Consider the following 18,187-nt stretch of genomic DNA (forward strand, 5'->3'; position numbering starts at 1 on the left):
TTTGTCATCCTCATAAAATAAGGTGCCAAAGAGTTATGTGTATGTGCAGGCACAGGTGTTTATTTATATACGTATAATAATAATTGAATGCACTTTTGTGGCACTACATTGTGGGACAACATCTCAAAGTGCAACAAAGGCAATAAGTAAAATCCGGGCAATTTGTCCAATCACAAGTTTTTCCAAACAAGGTCTTTACAGAAAATCAGTGTTTTCAAGATTTAGCAATTTTGAAGGTCAGTGTTTTGTTTATATCTCATTTGTTGTATTTGCATTTTTTTGCAGCAGCTTAGGGGCAACAATCAAGTAATATGCTATGACATTGAATTTCTGATGTTCCTTCTGGACTTTTTTTGAAGGTAAAGGAGTTCAATGAAAATATGCACTGATTTCAAGCCTGACAACCACATTAAAATGTAAATAATTATTTGAAATAAATAATAGGGCTTGAAAAATAGGGATACTTTAAAATTTAATTATGACCTCATCATGCATTCACTCAAAGAAATTGTTGTTTAAAACTTTGGTTTTTTAGTCTTTTTTAATATGACACAATGTAAATTCTACAAATAACTTTCCTGTGAAATGAAAAGAAAAAAAGGTGACATAGACAAAAGGAGAAAAAGAAAGAGTGGTTAAGAAATCGAAGTGTTGATTTCTGTCTTTGTTTTCTCTAAATGAGAGTATGCTTTAAAAAAACAGACCTAATGTCTTTTCTAAGAACCAAGTAAGCCCATTACTCTTGTTCTCACTGTACAACAGCCTGGAGGCAACACAATCCAATTCATTTATGGTCTAAAACAGAGAATAACACAGATTATTTTCCAAATCACAGTTCAGTTTATCTTAATCTACTTTATGTCAAGAATGATTTGTTTTGTGAAAGAAAGCAGGAGTTGATGGAGAAAGCCCAGTCATACTGTAAATGGGGAAATTTCCTTTAAGCTTCTATATTAATTAAATAAGTAATTAATTTTCTTTGCATTAAGTCAAGAGCAAATAACAGTCCGACATTGTTTTTACAAAGCGTGGGCCACATCTTCCTCCTCGAGATTCACTGTTGTTTCCAAGGCAGAGACAAACCTTCCCTACCCTCTCTTTACTCTCTGGACTGAACCAACGTTACCGGAGGGGTGCACCGTGTTGTTTATCGAGTTGAAAGCACATTTACTCGCCTTTAGAGCCCAACGTTTAGAACTGTACCACATCAGCACATTTGTGCGTGTTAGTAATGCATTTTACAGCAGCACAGTTGTTGATAATATATATAAAATTACTATTAAAGCAGAGTAAAATCACCCGCGCGCGATGTTCGTTTAACATTCTGTCGAACTGTCAAAATCGCTTGTTGCTTCCTCCTGCGCTTTAAAAAGTAGTTATCTAGTGACAGCGCACATAGGGCACACTTTCACTCGTAAACGGGCAGGGAGAGGGAAGATATTAGCCTTCTGAAGCGGATTAAAAAGCTAGTACCCACCGTTAAAGCGCATTTTCCGATAACAGCTACCATTTCCCGAGTCAAAGGACCATTTTTGGCCGAAATAACGCATCGGAAAGCGGCTGCTGGCTGAAGAGCAGCTGGATGTGACAGCTCCGTCAGCAGGTAAAAACTTAGCTTTGTTGCTAACAAGATGCTCTGTCTGCTCTGTTTGTGTTGTTGTTTTTATTATTTAATTGTTTTTGTCATGCGGTTTGACAGGAAGTTGTGATGGAAACGTGACTAATGTTTTTATTTCATATAATGTTTGCTATGCTAGCTCCTAATCACTGCCTCTCTACTTAATTCACTCGTCATTATTCACGCTGTTGGTTATCCCCCTTCACGGGTCGGTTTAACGTTCCTTACATTATACTGGTTGTTTACACTGTGCGTGTGAACAAACAGCATTATTTTGAAAAAGAGTTAAAGGTAGTCTATGCGAGAATTTCCATCAAAACAAACAAAAAACAGAATCGGATCCATATCTGCCTAGGAGGTTTCACTTCCTGATATTATTCAGGTTATTATACACATAAATATACATTTAAACATCACCTTAACTGAATTGTAATCAGTGGTGTTATAACAACCGATTTAGGAAACAGTAAAATCCTAAATTATGAAGAGATAACAACAGGGTAGTAAATTTTAGAATTTAGCTTAATAGGTAAAACTGTTTAATTAAATCCATCAAATTAAGAAATTAATTACTTTTCAATTCTAACAGATGTTAAGAAAGTTAACATTTTTCTACTTTTGTATTTTTCTCTAATATCACGTTGGTAATTTGCAATTTTTAGAGGTTGCAAGAAGTATATACGTGTTTTGTTTTTTCTGCAGCAGTGCCAACCTGTGTATGAGTTTTTTCCAATCTGCAGGAACATAATTTGGTCAAAACATTTCATAGTGGGAAATAGACCAATAGCAGAAATGCATCCTCACAGATGCTCTAAAAATCCTAAACATATTGTATGGTCATACTCTTGCCCCACATTCATGCATTTTACACGCTAAGTTCTGTCTGACAGTATGACTTGAGAGATGAAGTTACAGTAGCTTCATTCAGATCATAATGTGTGTTTTTCAATGATTCCCAATTGGGTTTTTAGTGCCTTTTTGATACTGACCTTTGAACATAGTCAATAAGCCACGTTTATCTAAACAAAACTGTTTATTATCGTTTAGCCTTCAATTTTTTTATGTGTTTGTTCTGGCTTATTATGTGGACATAGTGTGTAACAAACTTGGAAGAATGACATTTAATGCAGTCCCCATCTTTCACGTCTGATATCTGTTTATATAAGAAAAAGGCTGTTGCCTTTTTATTGATCAGACCTCATTGCTCTAGTTAATAGCTTGGTCTTTCTCTATTTCTTTCTCTCAAAGTCTGTCTCTGTCACCATTTTCATGAAATTTCCTTCAATAATATAGTGTGCGACAGGCAAAAAACAGTTTGTGCTGTTTGACCATCATTTTAACCCAGTTTTTACCTCATTCTTGTCAGAATAAAAACAATCATTTGTGTTAAATAAAGCCACTTTATCATCAGACCAGCCAATCTCTTGTGTGTTTGTCTGTGAGTTAAACTTAGTTAAACATGACAGGAATAATAGTTGGGGAGGGGATAACATGAAGGGAAGAAGTGGCGTGGTCTGTTTGTTGAGCTTTTGTTTGTTTCCCTGCTAGAGAAATCTATTTAGGAGCTATCCTAAAGGAGACTATCTGAGGTTTGCCACTGGAAATTAGCTTCAAGTTAAGCCTGGTGTAAAGCTACTGACATGTATTCCGTAACGAGAGTTAAAAACGATTAATAAATCTCAGGTGGTTGTATTGATCTTTATTTCTTTAAGGATGAAAGCTATGATCAACCTTCATCATTAAGACTTGATCATTTGTGTGTGAAATCGTTCCCTAATTTAATCCCAACTATTTTTACATGTTGTGTAGGATGTGTCTAGGTAAGGTTAGAAGTTTTTTTAGTCAGATAATAATAGTTTGTTTGTGTTTGGCTGGTCTGTCTACAGTCCAGATCTGTCTCCTGTTGAAAGTGCCTGGTGAACATTCGAAAAGATTTTTTTTTTTCATACTGCTAGAACAGAAGTACAAGTAACAACAGGTAAATGTACATGTGTGTATGTTTCACACCCATTTTTAATTACTGGCTAATCAAAATGATATAATTATTAATATGGAAAGATGTCAAGAAATATGCAAAAGTATAACTCAAATTTTAGTTATTGGTGGATTTCATTCATTACTCAGCAGTTTGACAGTGACGTAAAGGGCACAGCCAAAACTTGGGCTACCAACGCAACCCAGAGAGCTGCAAAATACTTTCAGTTTTGCACCTTTCGGTTGTAAGGGGCACAGGACTGCATAGGTTATTAACTGAAGACACCAGATATGTCATTCATGACTAGCTCAGTGACAATGTAGCTTTTGACCACATGGTGGTGTTAATGCGTCAGTCAGTTCTTTAACCAGCTCCAATATACAGAGAAGAAGATTTTTTAAACTTATAAAATGAATGCGGACATCGTGCAGAACTCCTCACCCCAGAGGATTCATCAAATATGGCTTTTTGATTTTCAAACTCTAAGTGGATTCTGTTTGTTATTGAGTCCAAATCAGACTGATAGTGAGGTCACTTAAACCTATAGAATGTTATTGAATTTTTAATGGGCCCCAGACCAACTTGTACAATAAAAATTCGGCCATAAGGTCAAAAAGGTTAAGAACCTCTGTATTAATGATAAGTGTAGCCTGCCCAGTAGTACATTTTCTAATTTAATTCATCCATTTTCTCACAGCTGCACAGACATCTGAAGTAACATCAGTATTAGTGTATTTGATGAGGATGCCTATAAATCTATCATCAGTGGGGAATCAGTTTGTAGCAACCAGGGAGTACACAGATAGTAAACACGTTAGCAAGTGGCGGCATTTTAATGCATGTTTAGCCCAGTGATGTCAGTGAAACACACTCATTCACAGTCTTTGGATGTGGTGGAGAGCAGGGATATAGAGAGGGACGTGGGAAAGACAGACAGCACAGCTGTTTCATTGAATCTGGATGGAAAAGTCATGAAGCCGGATCTCTGACTCATCACTATTGCCATGCTGTGGTTTCATGGCTCATAGTTAAAGCCAGTTGGCACATCATCAGCTGTGTAAGACTGGACGAAGGACAGGGCGGAGTTGGAGTCAGATAGGACTTCCAGACCACAACCAACCCTTTTTTGCCCGAAGCTTGTTCTGAAGCAATGACAATGACACCAGAAATGTTCACTGTACAACCAGGGAAAACACAATCTGACAACAAGACAAAGGCCGGAGGGAGTTATTAGTAATCAGTCATCTTTATCCACATTAAATTGACAGTGATTGAAAAAAGTGCTTTGAATATGTTTTTAATCCTTAAATATAGCAAAAAAGTGCTGTTATGTGGTTAAGATATAGAAGATGTTCTTTAAAATTCCTTTTATGGATAGAAAAAATAGCTCTGATATGATTGTTTTACCACAAAGTCAAAGGTCAGCCAGGGCCTTTTGAGTCTGCCATCGGTGTGGGCCCTTGTTCACTGATGGCAAGCATACGACTTTTGCCACTATCTGTGGAACACATTATATGACTTATCTGTGGAAAATGTGTTCAAAAAGCAGTGGTAATGTCATTGAAACCCACAGAAGGGACTTCATATTCAACAGTGCATTGTTCTAAAATTACTACTTAAACTATTCACCACTTCAATTAAGTTATCTTTGATTTTACTACTAGTAAATATACTTTGATGTTCATGCGTCCACTCCAGGTATATCTAAATGTGACACAAACCATTTGGTCCAGATGAATGATGTGTAAATGAAAGCAAGTGGATGTTGTACCTTGATTAGTGAGGTAATATTCTTCTTTTTTAATTCTTAACATGATGAAATGGTTTCTGTGATCTGGTTGCAAAAAGCAGCCATCTGCTCATATGGACAAGACATGTTTGACATTTTCGCAATGGTAAATTAATTTTAGTTCCTGAGTAAGTGCTGGTTCCCGCTTGTGGCACCTCACAAAATTTCTGGTCACAAACAATAATGCTGATAATAACAATCACTACATCATTGATCTTTTAGTTTTTTCCCCCAATTTCTCCCCCTAAAACACAAGTGATATTGTATGAAATACAAAAGCAGAAGGTGTAAGAGATGAATAAAGGAGGTGACGGCTAGAAAATAATGGGAATGACTTTACAGTATAGTTGCAGAGTGGAGGTTGAAGAAAGCCATAGTAAAGGAAAAGGAGAAGAAGAAGAAGGAGGTGGTGGTGCAGTGGTCCTGTTTCCTAGGGGATGGTTTTCACTGAACATATAGACAAGGATAGATGTTATCTTTGTCTTCATTACACTACTGCAGTGTCTGGATTTACTTTGGTACACTAAAAATACAAATGTGTTCTGGCCTGGATTTTTAATAGAAAACAGTTGATGCAGAAATGATGAGGATTAAGTTAGAATGTGATTAGGATTGGAACAGGGGAAATACCTCATTCAGTGGATGTTACTGTAGATACACTTTTTGCCTGTGCATTTTAGCTGATCTGCTCCAATAGACAGTTATGATTCAGTTAAGTGACTCTTCCATTGGTTGGTGTTTGTAAGGGGGCGGGGCCATGCCACAAGCTGGTGGGCAGGAAGAGGCTGGCTTTAGGGGTGCATGGAGGCGGAGAGGTGGGGCTGGAGGGATTGGCTGGAAGTGTTTTAGCGAGATAGTTGGAGTAGACACTCTCCTGCTTCCTGCCTGCCTGCCTGCCTTGCCTTGCTTGCTTGCATGCTTGCTCAGTTTTGTCGGAGAGGGAGAGAGAAAGTGCAAAGAGACGTAGGGAGACAATCCCTGTCTAGGCATGGATCTCTGGTTTCGGCACACGGCAGCTTGTGTGGAATGACAACACTTCATACGGTCATTAACTCCAGTCGCTGAGGGTTGAAAGGGGAGCCGCAGTGTAGAGAAGTGTCACAGAAGCACCAGGTGCCTTCCATACGTGAGACAACGCAGGCACAGCGGTGGTAAGAAGAAAGGAGGTAAGAAAGAGCCGTCATATGGTTTGCTTTTCTAAAGATTTTTCTTTCTGGAGTTTTGCTGCAGTGTGCTGCATACCAGACTGTGAAGGGAGGAGGAGGGGAGAAAGGAAATGTTTTATCTGCGTGAGTGAAAGTGTGTCTGAGGGTATGTGTCAGAGGGAAAAAGATTGTAGGGATAAATACAAGAAGGAACAAGGCAAAGAGCAATGGGAGCATGCAGCCACGCAATAGCTGTCCAGCTTTCATAACTGGATCCGACTTTCTCTTTCATCTCCTCAGTGAGAGGAATTATCACAGCAGTGGACTTGTTCCTGTTGTCTGCAAATGTCAGCAGCAGTTTGTTTACAACATGGACAATGTGGTTTTTCATTCTGCATAGAAAGAAACATGCACTGCTGCATCTTTCGAGAGTGGTTGCTTGCTTTGTGTGCTTTCCCTAAAGTTTCCTCCTAGTCAAATTTAAAGTTTCCAAACAAAGTTGTTTGATGTAATTTTGGTTTGGAAGTTCATGTACTTTTTTGTTCATGAACACAAATAGGTTAAGATCAGATTTAGTCATGGGGACAACTTTTAGGTTAGATTGGAAAGATTTGACGTGTGCCTAATTTTTTTCCGTCCCGTGTCTACATTTAGCCTCATGCTCATTGCTTGGCCTGACGCACTTTAACATCACTTCCATGCTGCCTGCATGGAAAAGGCCAGGGTTTGTGTCATACATCTGGCCGTGGCTCAAGGGGAAGTGGGTGTTTTCTAAAATGGAACACCAGTTCAGCCCTTCCTGTTGGGAAAAGAATGGGACGTTAAGTGTCATGCGCGTCCTTGAAGACAGAAAGATATTCCCAAGTAGTTGTCTTTATTGCAAATTGTTCCATAAAGTGGTATTGAACTGACTTCGTGCCTAAGAGGTCCTTTGCATTAAGGACTAAGGCCAGTAGCTTTGGGACTCCAGAGCAGGCTAGCTGGGTCATTTAGCTTTAATTTCAGTCTTAAAAGATTAGAAAGTTAACATGTTGTACTTAGAACCAAAATGTACAGAACAACTTATCAAAAATGTGTTCTAGGTTTTAGGTAGTACTGTCATGAGTGAGGTTAAATCCAATTTTAACAGTGACACTTGATATCATGTTAAGGTCACACAGCAGTACTGTTGAAGCTGATTGTAGGTTTGTGATATTTGTTGACTAAAACATGTAACATATACCACAATATATGGAAAGCACTACAAGGACAAATGTAAATGTAGTAGTTTGTTCTCATTGTTAAGTTAGAGATAGTATGCAGGTCATGTACTGCAGCATTGGTCGTGTAATGCTGTTCTGAGCACATTGAGAGGCCCAGTCCAGTCTTTTTTTTTTCTTTTTTTTTTTACAACCAAGGTTATTAAAATATATGGTTTACAAGATAATTATTCTCATTGAAGCGTTGATGCCTCATACTGTCTGATTGTAAGTTTTACACCTTTGGCCCCCACCTCTAATTAGCTGATGACATGCCTGAGTCCTTCAGCTAAGTAAGTTGACAAAACACTTGTAAAGTAAAATAGGTATGTGACATTTGTTGAAGGTCAATGACATTGTGTCTCTCTTGATGAAAAGATAAAATATCAATGGTGTGATTATTAAATATACCGCTGATTAGGCCGAGGCAGCTCAGTGTAGCTATCACAAGGATGGACGTCTAGGTCACTGTGGTTTTGTTAATGCTATTACAATATGGGGTACACCACACATAGGTGCTGATGCTGAAAAAAAAGTCTTGGTTTAAACAGTGCTGAGCTCACTCACACATCCTTATCACTAATGGTACTTGATTTTATTAATGTACAGGGGCTACAGCTTGTGCCAGAGAAAATATTATTAGCATCATTGCATCCTTGGTGTTGAATATGGCTGATGTTTCAGTATGTAACCCCATCTAGGAGATGCAGTAAACTTTGGTTTGTCATGAGAGGATGTTTTTAATTGACCTGTATTTTCCGTTACTAACTGGAAACTCGACTTTTTCTTTTCCCCTTTTCTGCCTCTCTACACATTGAGGCCCTTCTCTCTGCACAGCCTTGAAAAACATTGCCCACTTGTTCCCTCTTGGTGCTGTAAATGACCACATGACTGTGGTGTGCCAACATAAATGGTAATAAATGGAAATGCGGCCACTGAGGTAGACTGCTCAGGTGCTTATGGGTCATAGGCTCTCTTTTTCAGGTGTATGTTTCTCTGTCATTTGATGGGCTACATTCAACCTCTGTCACAGTAAAGGTTGTTATGAGGCTTATGGACGATGGACACCAGGTAGCTTATCGTCCCTGCTGAGCAAACAGGAGCTGTGGAGATAAACCCTGCTGCACTGCCGCAGCGCACAGATACCAGACTAATGGGTTACATACGTGGTATTCTGAGGTCAAGCCAATAACTTTCACTCCAAACGCCCAAGTCCCTGCAACTCTCATTCAATTAAGCAGACAGAGCATGATAATGCCTCTGCCAGCTGGCCTCAGTAAGCGTCAGTAATCCATAAATTCCAGGACTCTGGCGCTTTCTCCACATCTCAGCCGCGCGTTAACAGGTCAGTGTGTTAGTAGATCTCAGTTTAAATAGTAATAGTAATAGTTATCATTATAACTAAGATAAAGATTTATTCAATGTATGGTGCTTAATTGCTGAAGAATTATGCTACTGTAGCAATATGACAGGGCTGATGTTAAAGTTCTGGCACAAATTTAACATCATTCTGTTACCTTAGAACACACCTCTTTCTGTGTTGAATAAGCTGAAAGTTACACTGTTCAACCACATAAAGTGTTTTTTGTTTGTTTTTCTGCAGAGTGCTCATCCTCACATATTTTATTTTTATTACTAGAAAGCAACAAAACACCATTACCAGCATGAGTCTGTAGAAAAGGGATCAACTCTAGGTAGGAGGCTGTGTAATCTCATTCTTCCTAGAAACCAGCTGCATTGTCCTGAAATTATCATTGCTACTGCTTGGACTGTCATTCTGTAAAAACTAAGACCACAAAGCATTAAACAAAATGAGAAGTATGCTGTTTAATAAGGTAAAGAAGAGGTAAAGGTAAACTGGAGTGTGGAAGGAAGAGGGGGTTCTTACTCTTCTATACCCTAATTTCGGGCACTGGTCTGTAATTGCAGACAAAAAGCAGTTGCAAACAAAATGCAATAAAAAAAAACCCTGTAGTTTGATGATATACCAATAATATGCCAGAGAAAAAGCTTATATAAAATTGTATTTGCTCACTGTCGATGTCAGCTCTGTTTGAGGTAGATACAAACCATCTTAGAAATACATTTCTGTGGTTCTTAAGTTAACAGGTTGTTAACATGTCAGAATTGGGCACAAAAGGGCCATTACATTTGGTTTTGAAAGTGTGGTTTTGTGGATATTATCATGCAACAGTGACCAGGGACTTACTTTTTGCCTTTGCAGTAACATTGGAGGCAAAGAGACCAATTGATGCTGTCGCTATGTAAAATAATGTAGTGCCACCTCAAGCCTTACAGAATGTGTCTTTCTAAAGGTTATGTCCTGAGGATGTGAAGTAAGATGATGCAGTTAACAGTTTCCCCTCCAGGGTTGGTCTTTAATTTTCAGCAGCTGGTGTTCTTGGTGTCACTTCATATCTAGCTGTGTTGAGTGGTTTGGTAGTGCTGGAAAAACTTGAAGAAGTTTATAAAGGAATTGATTAGAGTCAATTTTTAGAGAAGATGTTTGTTCTTTTTTGTGATTACCGCAAGAATATTAACAAAAATGATTTTCATACACAAATGTATATTTGGGAAACATGTATACTGTGTGTTTTGTATATCTTTTCCAATGAGTCTACAGCTTCTTGAGTCTTTGGTGAGCTTTTAAGGAGACCCTTAATAACAACTACTTGTTTTGTTATAAGAATTTACTTATGTATCATCATAAAAAACATTTAGTGTTGATTGTGCCAATTTAAAACAGTGTTCTTTATTTGCTTCAAAATGCTGCTGACATGCTTTTTGCTTCCTGACAAAGTGGGTTATCCTGATCAGAGACTTTTGTATTGCTTCTAAAAATAAGACAGGATTAATTGTTAAAGGTCAGATCTGACATGATTCGTACCTGACTGGAGCGAGTGGCGCCTTCCCTTGGGAGAAAGCATGAAATTAAATCTTGCTCCGGAGATTGCTGTGGGGGTGAGGAAGCTTCTCATCTCATTTCACATGGTCCTTACTGAAGTGGGATGATATGGTGAGCTAGACAGTAGTTTGGATTTATAGGATGAATTTACTGCAAAACATAAACCTGTCTGCAAACAAATCAACAAAAACGCTTTTGGTTCAAATGTTCTTTTTCTAAATCTGGAGTCTAAAGAAACCAACAAAATGTGTTTCACATAAAGAGCTCAAATCTAAAAAAAAGAGACTAAAATACTAGCTTTGGTTTTGGTCTACAGGATGGAAGAATGTAAGCAGAATGTAGACCTCAGATCTGACAAGAATTCAGCCAGTGTTCACCCCCATGACAGCTCTTTAAGAGCTTGTGTGGAGAATTTGTAAAGGGATTTCTTCCTCCCTTAACAGTAGTACAAGTACAAGTTTTAACTTCCCTTTATTAAGACTATGTGGAGCTTGTCATATGCCCTCAAAGGTGCTGGAAAAAAGTTTATACCATCACTAAGTTTTTTTACAATCTCTCTCTATTGACTCCTCCTGTCTAGTGCCCTCAGCTTTTCCTCCATCACCAAAAACATTTCCAGATGTGCTAAGAACAGCACTCCTCCACAGTAGCTTAATAATGGATTTCATACACTCAACTAAAGGTCACTTCCTCAGATTGTTACTGCTTGGAATGCCCTGCCTGGGTTTCTCTGTAGGGCCACTACAAAAATGTTTTTTTTCTCTTCAGGACATAGTGAGGTTCCTGTTTCAAATCCACATTGACAGGCCACTTTTTAGGTAGTATAATCAGTTAGCAAGGTCTAAATATTGCTGTGAGTGTACTTGAGTAGGTCTAAATATTGCTGTGAGTGTACTTTTCAGCAAACTAAAATCTGGTCATGCATTTAAACTATCATCCATTAGGCAACAGGGAAAAGAAAAGCACCATGTGATGGCCATGTTTATCTGCCAGCTTCATGGAATAATAGTACTAGACACAAATACCATTCCTCATTTTTCTCCTGAACTTGACCTGAACTGTCCAAGCTTGGATGAGGTTTTTTATATTCAGAAATTCAAGACTGCCAGCCCTACACAAAAGTCATGCACATTCAGCAGCCCTTCCCAACATTGGACCCTTTGTACACAGAGGTTTCTTCTCTCTCTCTGAAGCTTTTTACAGTTACAGACAATGCTGGTAGTCTTAAACTCTGTGCTACCTTATGAAGAATAAAATGTTTTTCTTAACTGGTGATGGTGAACTGTGACCTACCCTTGCAACCTTTTAAATTAATTTATTCCAACAAAGACATTTTACTTTGTATTTTGCCTGTCTAATTTATATCAAGCTCCCAAACAGTTGTCAGTACTAACTCGGCACCAGGTAGATTGCAAAGGGCTTTTTTCTTTTTCCTATCTTCACTCTTACTTGATGCACAATGTCCACTTTCTCATATCTAAGAGGCCTCTTGTTTTCATTGCCTTGAATGCAATATGTTCTAGAGCCAGTGGGCTTGTAGTAGGCATGTATAATAGGACACAGCTGTGCATGAGGGAGTTAAACTTAAGTGGTTTTTGAATGTTCTCGCACCTGCTTTTCTCTCTGGTTCATTACCCCTATAACCAGCAGAACTAGCAGTCATCTGCAGTGTTGCTGAGTGTGCTCCCAAAATGACACGCTTGCACAAAATCCCTTTGAATATATGTGGACCCTTTTCCCAAACCTGAAGGTAACCTCATTCTGTTTTTCTCTTTCTCCTCTCCATTTCAGGTCTTTGAAAGTAAGTGCCTTGTGAGACAACAACCCAAGTTAATCGTGGGTGGTTCCTGCAGGCCATTGGATTTGCCCACCCCCACTCCCAACACCTGGGGTTGCCCTGGACTGTTCACAGTTTGAAAAACATTTGAAGGAATCAACAACAAGAATCAAGTGCTGAAGATCTTGCACGTATGCTCCATATGCTGGGAGACACTTGGTGCAAAACCCTTTGAAACAATAGAAACTCTGTATTGGTCCAAGGTGGGCCACTGCAACCCAAAATAGCCCCACTTTTGCTCCCTAACATCCACCCTTGCACAGCTATCATCAGTCATACATGAAGGACATTTTGGGGACATCAGTGAATTCAGTGGAGCTTTTTTCCGAGCATGTGCCCTCTGCCTTGTCAGAGTTCTGCATTTGAGACGCACTGATTGATGACCAACTCCTAGTTTGACCGACGGACTCAACAGTGGCAGTCCCATGATCCAGTCACAGAGATTTTACGAGTTCATTATCTTCACTCTCTTGTCCACAAGAACCAAACTTACCTACTGACCATAAACAGAACATTTTAGCTACATGTTCAATTGGTTTAGGTGCTATTTTATTCTATTTTAATTTTATTTTACTGGAACTTTAAATCCCCACTCCAGCAGGATAAGTGTCAATTTAAAAAAGACCAGCGGCTCTACTCAACCCAAGCTGTCCAGCTAGCACCGCTGACATGGCTCTTAACATTGCAACAATAAGGGACACGAAATGGCTGACACTAGAAGTGTGCCGGCAGTTTCAGAGGGGAACGTGTTCACGCACTGACGAGGAATGCAAATTTGCCCACCCGCCTAAAAGCTGTCAGGTGGAGAATGGGAGAGTGATTGCCTGTTTTGACTCCTTAAAGGTAAAAAGACAGATACAACTGTACACATTTTGACAATGAATGGTAACACTATAGGAAAGGTCATTGGTTGCAATGGAAAAGTTGCTACACTTCATATACAAGGCAACAGTATTAAATATTAATGCTTTCCCATGTGAAAGCGTGTATTCCTGTGCTCTTACTAACCTGACCTGTAAAGCTATAGGCCAGATGTGTCTGTTGTCAAGTTCACTACAGGTGTTTACGTGAACACATGTGGTGTGTGACTTACTTTTTTTATACAGTTCGTCTTGTGTTACATTGCCCTGTCCATCAACTATACTTATGGGGGAACATTTGATCGCCTTAAGTGGTTCCAGGGCTGTCTATTCTTGGACACGTCAGCTGTTACACACAAGCAATCCACAATGTCAATAACTATGTTTATTTGATATTTTGTTGGATTACAAAAAATGTAGAGAATACTCTACTGTAATAACTGAAGGTCTATAATTTGGTAATGTATTGCATTTGTTCAAGTGGCTAGTATTTAATTAGTGTATTTAATTAATTAATCAGTTAATTAATTTTTTTTAATCCTACACCAATTTTAACAAGGTCACCTCACACTAGTCTTGAAGAGAACACAATTTAGATGACAGTGTTCATGAGCAATGTTTTATTTTTTAAGCTGGGGGGAAAAAACTCTGAAATGTGACAATGATAAATTGCAGAGAAGAAACTAGAGCAGATGCTGTAACTTTGAGGTGATGTTCATGTTTTCTGATCAGAGTGGCTGCATTTCACAAACACATTTACACAGCAATGTGCAGTGTGTTTTAAGCTGGGGGGAAAAAACTCTGAAATGCCTATTTGAAAAGCCTATTTCACTGTTTTCAGTTCCAGTGCATTGAGTGTTAAAAACATGAACTCTGAAAAGGTTTTCAAGGAATATTGTTAGACTGTGACTGTTTCCTTCCTGAAGGACATGAGAACGGAGATACATTGTGTGCAGAGGCACACTGTTGCTTAGTGTTGGCTCATTTTTTTAATATCCTGCATGATACTCATTACTGTCAAAGCTACACATTTTTTTCTCTCATGATGTTATATATCAATTAAACAAGCAGGGCCACACAATGGAAAAGTGGCCAGTTTTACACCAAGATTAGCATTACCATAGATCTTTTTTGATCCCTGGTCTTTCTGTCTGGAGTTTGTCCATTCTTGGTGTGTGGACTTCATCTGGGCACTCCCTCTTCCCTCAGCAAAAACATACAGGATTAGGTTAATGTGACAAATGTCTAAATTGGCCATAGATGTGAATTGTGTGTCAAAAGTTGTTAGTGTCTAAATGTGTTGTTAGTTTCTAAATGTGTCCCTGTGGTGAGCTGTTCTTGGCCACTGTCTTAGGAGTGGCTCAGACTCTAGCTGTGAAACTGAAATTGACTGTAGTTTTAAGTGTTACAGGATTAGCATTAATATTTGCTCTATTTAAAAACATTCTTAGCTTTTAAATACCATTCTCCAATTAGACCAATTCCAAGTTGAACCATATTGCATAAAATACATAATTTTTGACATCATTACCCACTGGAATTGCTAGAGAGGATTTTGCACTTTTTAATGAATACATGAAAACATGAAAGCTTTAAATCTGCATCTTGCTTCAAAAATAGTTTGGATTTTGTGGCACATGTATTTATCATTTTTAGTTTTTTCCTCTGGATTTTGACAGCACTTGACAGACGTCGACCAACACTGCCTCCAAATAATGGGAGAATAAAAGAATAGAATAATCCCCTTCTAGATAAACCCTGATAAACCTGTTAACAAAAGACAGCATAAATGCAAATTAATACACCCTCAATTATGTAGGGTGTCTTAACAGTCATTTGTTTGTGGCTGTAGGCCAGTCAGTTAGCTAAACTGTCAGATCTCTTATCTGTAGCCTCTTTTTTATCCCCTCCCCCACACAGCCTGGTCCCAGAAAGAATACAGGATTCTCTGTACTTTAACTGCAACTCTCCTCCTCTCTCACAAAGACTTTCCTCATGACAGGACAGGGAATAAATGCTTTTATTATATATTAGCAAACACGCAGCAGGCAGTCATGACTGTGTCATCCTCCTGTGTTTTAACATCTGATAGGATTACGGTGGTAGGTTTGTTTCACACTAGTCTTGATCCTGACAGTGACCTGTCTATTCATAAGGGCTTTTTCAATTTTCAATGTAAAAACACACCTTTTTTAATCCAGTTGCAGCTCTTAGTGTATATGAAATCTTAGATTAGGTTAATTGCAGGCATCACCGTCTGAGTTACAAACTCTCCATTATGGTTTTGTAAGATTCACCTGTTATAAATGAGTTAACAGTTGTATTGGGAAATTGTCACATTTGTCTCAATTGTACCTCCAGCCAGTGAAAAACATCTTCAGAACAAAGGGAAATAGAAATCATGTTTGCATTTTTTGTAAGTCTGTTATGGCCTAAGATAAAGACATGGTCATTCTATCAAGACACCTCTAGGGCGAAATTTAAGACTGGCTTGGTCAAAATCTTTTTCTGTTTGGCTTTTTGGCCAAGACTTTGACCACATGCAGGTGTCTGACTTCACCTAACAATTGCAACTGTCTTTAATTTACAATCCACTGTGATATCTTACATTATCATGATTTGTTTTTCTCATTGTCCTTTGTAGTCTATTGTAGCATATCTAGACAGCTTAAAGAATGAGTGGCTAAAAATCAGGGTATTAATTAGGAGTAATTGTTATTTCAAGGTTAGCCCAAAAAGTAGCTTAAAGAAAGTGATAGAATAGAAAATACTTGACCAAGGTTACATATAAGTCATTTTAGACACTAGAAAATTGAAAATGGATCCTGTTTGAAAACTGTTTAAATTTGTCCAATGTAAAAGTTTATGAACCCTGTATTTCTTCTTAGGGTTATTTTGTTGCCCCCAGTTACTCTAAGGGCTATAGAAAAAGTCTCTGTGCTTCATTTGTCATTTCTCAAAAAATAGGACAGCCTCCTTCATCTCTGTCCAGCTGTGGTCACATTTGGCTAGTAAACATGAGGCACTAGATCCATGTATCATTAATTTCACTTTTGAGACATGTCTGAATTTGACAGCTCTGACCTCAAAAATAGCTGCAGCTATAGTGGGACAGCAGAACAGACCAGATCGGTGTTAAAAAAAAGAACAGTTATCTGATTATGTCTAAATTTTACTATTTCAGCTCAAAAAATGCTGGTGGATTCCAGATGGATTTTAACCTAATATTTGTTTGTCACTGGCAACATGATGTAACCCATAATCAATACAACAAAAATGATAAAATCGCGTTTAGTACTTTTTCTCTCATGGTTGTTGACAAGTCTGTAGGCAATTAGAATAACAAAATACCTAGGTTAATGGAGTAATCGCCGGCACGCTGGTCATGTGATGATATCACACTGGACGTCCCTCTGACAGAAGCCCTTTGTTTAAACCCTACTATATACAGTGTGTATATATATATATATTTTTTTTTTTTTTTTTGCTGTCACTGGTTTGGTTGTTTATCTTCATTCAGCATTTAAGTCGTCTGTTTGTCCCAATTTATGTTTTTGATAGCCTGTCAATGCACAAGCGTGAAAAAGGCACGAAGATTGTGTGTAGAGAATAGCTTTTAAAAAAATAAATAAACAACCGTCAGTCAAATCTCAGTTTTCCCACGTTGCACTGGGAAGGCAGCTTCGGACATGAAGCTGTCAGATCAGATAACAAGTAGGATTTTATCAGGTGACCTCCACACCTGAGCGAACTTCAGTCATCTCAGAGGTGTCGGACTAGCTCTCTGCATCTATGGCACTATCATGTTTCGTCTGATTGTAGTTTTGAAGGAGAGAAAGTGGTGGAGCAGGGGAAACAATAGAAGCAACTTTTAATATAAGCCAATCTAAGGTGTGTAGTGTATTTTCTCATGTGTGTCATAGACCATGTAGAGTCCCCTGAGGCTCAGGTGTCCTGGTTTCCCTCACTTGGTGAAAACCAGTCTCTGCTTGTTTTTAAGGGGGTAGGGAGGTAGATAAAATTGCTTAAAACAATCAAGGGAACCAGGAAGAAAGGAGAATGCAGCCTGCACCACAGTTCAGATGGAAGTTATTGATCCATTTGTTGCCTCCTCATCTTTTAAAAAGTTTATTTATGGCACTTTATCCAGTTTCACAAATTAAGATGACATTGATTGAGTATGAGTAAACAATTAGGAGTTATAATAAACATCTTCCATAAATTGCATTTTAAGATTTTTTTTTTGATGCAGCGACATTACCATGGTGACGCAGAGAGAGGGAATATGTAAAGTGGCTTATTTTTTATCTGATTTGCAACTCTCTTAATTACATTTTTTATAAAGAAACTAACATGGAAATTGTAAGAAACATTAACCCTAACCAGAAAACACTAAATACCTGCTGTCAACCCTTATAGGTTCAGAGGAGGTTTAGAGGTGAGGTTCCTCCACCACAAGTCACTAGAAACTGGAATCGGCATGGATCTGGGTGTGCTCAAAATGTTCTTCAACACCTCTCCTAGAGTATAATTTGAACCATCAGCTTTAGTAGCACTGTATAATAATGTACTTAAGTAGACAACCTTACTCCATAGCAGTGTTCCTGTAACGATTTCTACAGCACACTGTTTTGTACTGCAGATACGACTATCTCTGGTTTGGGAACTACCACTCTAAGGTATCATGTAGGATTTATAGAGTGTATTTTGTGTCCTTTGTGTCTAAGGGCTACAATCTGTCTTTCCTTTCAGAGGGCTTTTTGTAAAAGTAAACCCTAAGGCATGTCCTTGTGTCAATACTTCATACAACAGTAAAATTA

The 18,187-nt window shown here is 38.4% G+C and overlaps 1 protein-coding gene across 9 annotated transcripts in view; it reads left to right on the forward strand.

Annotated features, from left to right (window-relative positions):
• Positions 1-875: 875 nt before the first annotated feature.
• mbnl2 (muscleblind-like splicing regulator 2) overlaps positions 876-18,187 on the forward strand; it is a 54,251-nt gene continuing 36,939 nt past the window's right edge. Inside the window, exons 1-2 of one of the 9 annotated variants that reach the window (XM_008325474.3) lie at positions 876-1,603; positions 12,462-13,350. In XM_008325474.3, the coding sequence (XP_008323696.1) occupies positions 13,177-13,350 (174 nt within the window). In that variant the 5' untranslated portion in view covers positions 876-1,603; positions 12,462-13,176. The other 8 variants (XM_025062458.1, XM_017038611.2, XM_017038610.2 and 5 more) reach the window with 8 other exon arrangements.

The sequence above is a fragment of the Cynoglossus semilaevis genome, chromosome 14 (genome assembly GCF_000523025.1).
Source record: "Cynoglossus semilaevis isolate Cse_v1.0 chromosome 14, Cse_v1.0, whole genome shotgun sequence".
Taxonomy (NCBI): domain Eukaryota; kingdom Metazoa; phylum Chordata; class Actinopteri; order Pleuronectiformes; family Cynoglossidae; genus Cynoglossus; species Cynoglossus semilaevis.